General features: G+C 47.0%; 1 protein-coding gene across 3 annotated transcripts in view; it reads right to left on the bottom strand.

Annotated features, from left to right (window-relative positions):
* Positions 1-451: 451 nt before the first annotated feature.
* nr4a3 (nuclear receptor subfamily 4, group A, member 3) overlaps positions 452-3,714 on the bottom strand; it is a 21,260-nt gene continuing 17,997 nt past the window's right edge. For all 3 annotated transcript variants that reach the window (XM_008323019.3, XM_008323020.3, XM_025061750.1), the window contains one exon: positions 452-2,347. In XM_008323019.3, the coding sequence (XP_008321241.1) occupies positions 2,085-2,347 (263 nt within the window). In that variant the 3' untranslated portion in view covers positions 452-2,084. The remainder of the gene's footprint in view (positions 2,348-3,714) is intronic.

Genomic DNA, 3,714 nt, shown 5'->3' with positions numbered 1-3,714 from the left:
ACACACACACACACACACACACTCAGAGTAAGTTGACAATTTCACTACCATAGTTACTATCAATCACCTTGCCGTCCTAAAGAGTGTGTGTGTGTGTGTGTGTGTGTGTGTGTTAGTGCTCAGGCCAAGTGAGTGATGGTGGTGACAGTATAGATGGCATGTGCTGTGAAATGTCACCATGGCGATCGATGGTGTTTAACGAGGCTGGAGGCTGATCTGGACCTCATGCTAACATGAATCTCTCCTCTTCCTCCCCCTCCTCTGTCTCCTAATCCCTCTCTACTGCGCTCTCCTGGGAGAGAGATGAAGCCTTTTACCTGCCAAGAGGCTTTTGTCTCTGGCCACACACGTGCACACGCTCACACATGCATGTGAGGACGCGGTGGCGTCGACTACGTCCCGCTCTCGGACCCGCGTTCACTTGTGTGAATCACAACACAGGAGGCAAACGTGAAGATTAATCAGAACTAGTTTTATGATTTCAAAGTGCGGAACATAAAATCCAGTGAACCAAAGAGAATGAACAAACAGGAAACTCAAATCAAGGAGAGACATTGAAAAAAACAGCCATTTTTTTTTCCTTTTTCGTTTCTCTTCTTCAAAAAAAAACAAACAAAAAAAACAATGCACAACTCGTACCACAATATTTGAAAAAAGCTAAAAACACTTCAAAATATTAGTTTTGTATATATTTATATATTTATATTTATATCTATATAATTTGCTTTTTTTTTTTTCTTTTTGAATTTCAAACTGCTGCTGTGAGTGGGCGTCGAGGCCCGGGGACATCCCCGCCGAGCCGCGATCTGAGACACAAACACAGGTTGAGCTGTTTTGATGGCAGTTGTCGACAGCGTATAACACACCATGCATATGATCCTGGCTTTTCGAAGCGCACAAACAAAGACAGTAACCGTGTCCTCCACTCGCTCACACAGCCTCCACAATAGAAACAAAAAAAAAGAAGAAGAAGAAGAAGAGCATGACTGCGGAATGTTCCGACCCTTGACATACAGCTATTTGTCGAGCACCCTTCCGCTCCCTTTTCTGCACCGTCCTCCAGGTGAGCAGGTGGGGTGTGTGTCTGTGCCTCTAGCCCTTCTCAGGGTGTAAGTGCTCCAAAAGCAGATTTCTGTCCTCCGCACTCCTATGTAACCTATGATTTTTAAAATGAGCTGATATATATATTTAAAAAATACAAACAAGTTCAAGTCTGGGTGACTCAGTCATCAATGGTTAGTGCACAGTATCTCCCCTGCTTTCTAGAGCCAGGAGGAGACTGTCTGCTTTTCTTTTAGCTACTGACAACACAGGACAGGAAGTCTTTGTATTAAAATAATTTCGTTTGAAATTGAACCCATTCCCTCTCTGTTTTATCCTCTTGCTGGAGAAAAGCACTTAGAAAATTGCACTTGGAATCAAGAGCTTTAAACAACAGCCATTTTCCTGTGTCTTTCCTTTGAGATAACCGCGTCCTGCTTCACGACATTTCTACACGCCTTCGATCGCACTGACAGAGACACATTTCCTCGTGAAAAGACCAGTTCCCTTTCCTTTCAGCAGGCAGTAGAATGTACAGAGAGGTGCGTTTCACTGGGAAAACTTCAGCTCTGACGATATGATCACAAAAAACACGCCTCCACCCGTCCTGGTCACGGACGAGTCAGGCCCGAGCACGGTCAACAGTTCTTGGAAAGCTCTGTCTCTTTTGTGCTGAACGAGCTGTCACCCAGAGAAAGAGGAAAGTAAATATCATTTACATCACACGTCCATTTCAACCTCAACCTCGTCCCCCGTGTGACAAAAACAGGAGAATCACATAAAAAGTGACAATTGTTTTTGTAACTGTCTTTTACATTTGTCGAAAACATTTAGAGAGCTGTCCATTTCTGCAAAAAGACGTTCTTTGACGTTCGTTCGTCCCAGAGAGCAGGAAAGCATTTGATTGGTTCTCTCTGTTCTGCGTCACTCAAGCGTTACTGACTCTCATCTGGACATGTGCACGTGCTCCTCGTGAGGGGGAAAAAAGCCTGAACATGACGTGACGACGGGTCTCTCTCTCTGTCTTACATCATGCCAGGCGGTCAGTAGGGCAAAGTGTCCAGGAATCTGTCAATCAGAGGAGGAGGTGGGACCAGATCCTCCAGCTTCAGGTAGAAGATTCGTTGAAGGCCCTGGGTTCTCTGTGACCGGAGCTCTGCCCTCAGGCCCAGAATACGACTCAAAGGAGGCACGGCTTTAGACGAGGAGGAAGAGGGGCCGCAACCCAGATGGTCTCTGAGACAAGAAATGACTTTATTCTGCAGATCCTCCACCCGCTTCGAGTCCCTCAGACCGGGGACTTGCTCTGTGGACAGACAGGATGTTAAGAGAATTCATTAATTCATTAGGTGGTAAAAATTAAGTCAGCTGGAAAAAAAAAAGGAAGACAGACATTCATTAGAGCTCATGGAGCTGAAACAGCATTAGCTGCATCTTCTTTAAAATTGAATTCCACGTCATTAGCCTGTATGGCCCATGTTTTTAACAGGCCTTAACCTGTCTTACTCACCACGGATCAATACGTGAGCTAACCCAATAAACCCACGCCCACTGTTTGGAAACACACTCATATTCTCTCTCTCTCTCACACACACACACACACACAGACACACACTTCACCATACACATGTCGCAGACACACAAATTGTCTCTTCAGTTCAGGACACTGGCAGAAACAGCAGCGCTCAACAATTAGCTGATTATTCGAGCCTGTGAGCAGCCAAATAAAATTAGACACACACACACACACACACTCACTCCTGCCCATAGCAACTCCCGTGGCACCAAGATTAGACTGACACTAAGTCATTCTGCAGAGAACAGGGTGTCCAACCACACACACACACACACACACACACACACACACACCCTGAGTGCTGCGGGGAGGCCGTCTCCGGACCAGTCTCACTTTGTCGTCTCCATTAACTAAGGCTTATTTATTGTTTTTTTATGTGACTCTTTTGTTTGTTTGTTTTTGTTGTTGTTGTTGTGTGTGTTTGCAGCTACAGCCTCACTCCAGCCGTCCTTTCAGCACAGCTTTTAGACCTTTCCCATACTCCTGCCTCCCCTCTCTCTCTCCGCTCTCCCCTCTCCCTTCCTTTCTGTATGTGTGCGAGCTCCTGGGGAGGGATCGATGACTGCCTTTTCTACACAGGCCACTCTGAGGCAGTCGATTGCCCGGCGGCTCTGGCGGCTCTGTTGTGGCAGTGCGCTGTGTGCTTTGCCGAGGTGGCAGAGTGCCACTGAGAACAGCGCAGACGCCATACCGGCGCTGAGCTCCAGGGTGGGCTGGTCGATCAGGCACAGAGTTAAGTGCTCCCCCAGAGAGCGAGGATGGGGCAGGAGGCTCAGGCGGAGAGGAGGTGGTGGAGGGTGAGATAAGGAAGCAGGGCACTGGGGGAAGGGATGTGTACAGATTACACAGCGCCGGATGTGAAGGTGTGAAAAAATGTGAGCAAATTAATTTCTCAGTTCTCTGTGGTTTATCAAACAGGATTTCAGCTCCTTGGTTTGAAAATGTAAAATCAGCCTGAACGGACGACACGTAAACACTCCTTACATTTTTCACACATTCACGTTGATTAGAGAGGGCCAGGTGTGTGGCAGGTGCAGCAGGTGCTTCTGGGTATCAGGTTCTGCATTTAAGCAGCGTTGTGTGACAACACGCTTGTG

The sequence above is a fragment of the Cynoglossus semilaevis genome, chromosome 13 (assembly GCF_000523025.1).
Source record: "Cynoglossus semilaevis isolate Cse_v1.0 chromosome 13, Cse_v1.0, whole genome shotgun sequence".
Taxonomy (NCBI): domain Eukaryota; kingdom Metazoa; phylum Chordata; class Actinopteri; order Pleuronectiformes; family Cynoglossidae; genus Cynoglossus; species Cynoglossus semilaevis.
This window is presented reverse-complemented; position numbering and strand designations above follow the sequence as displayed.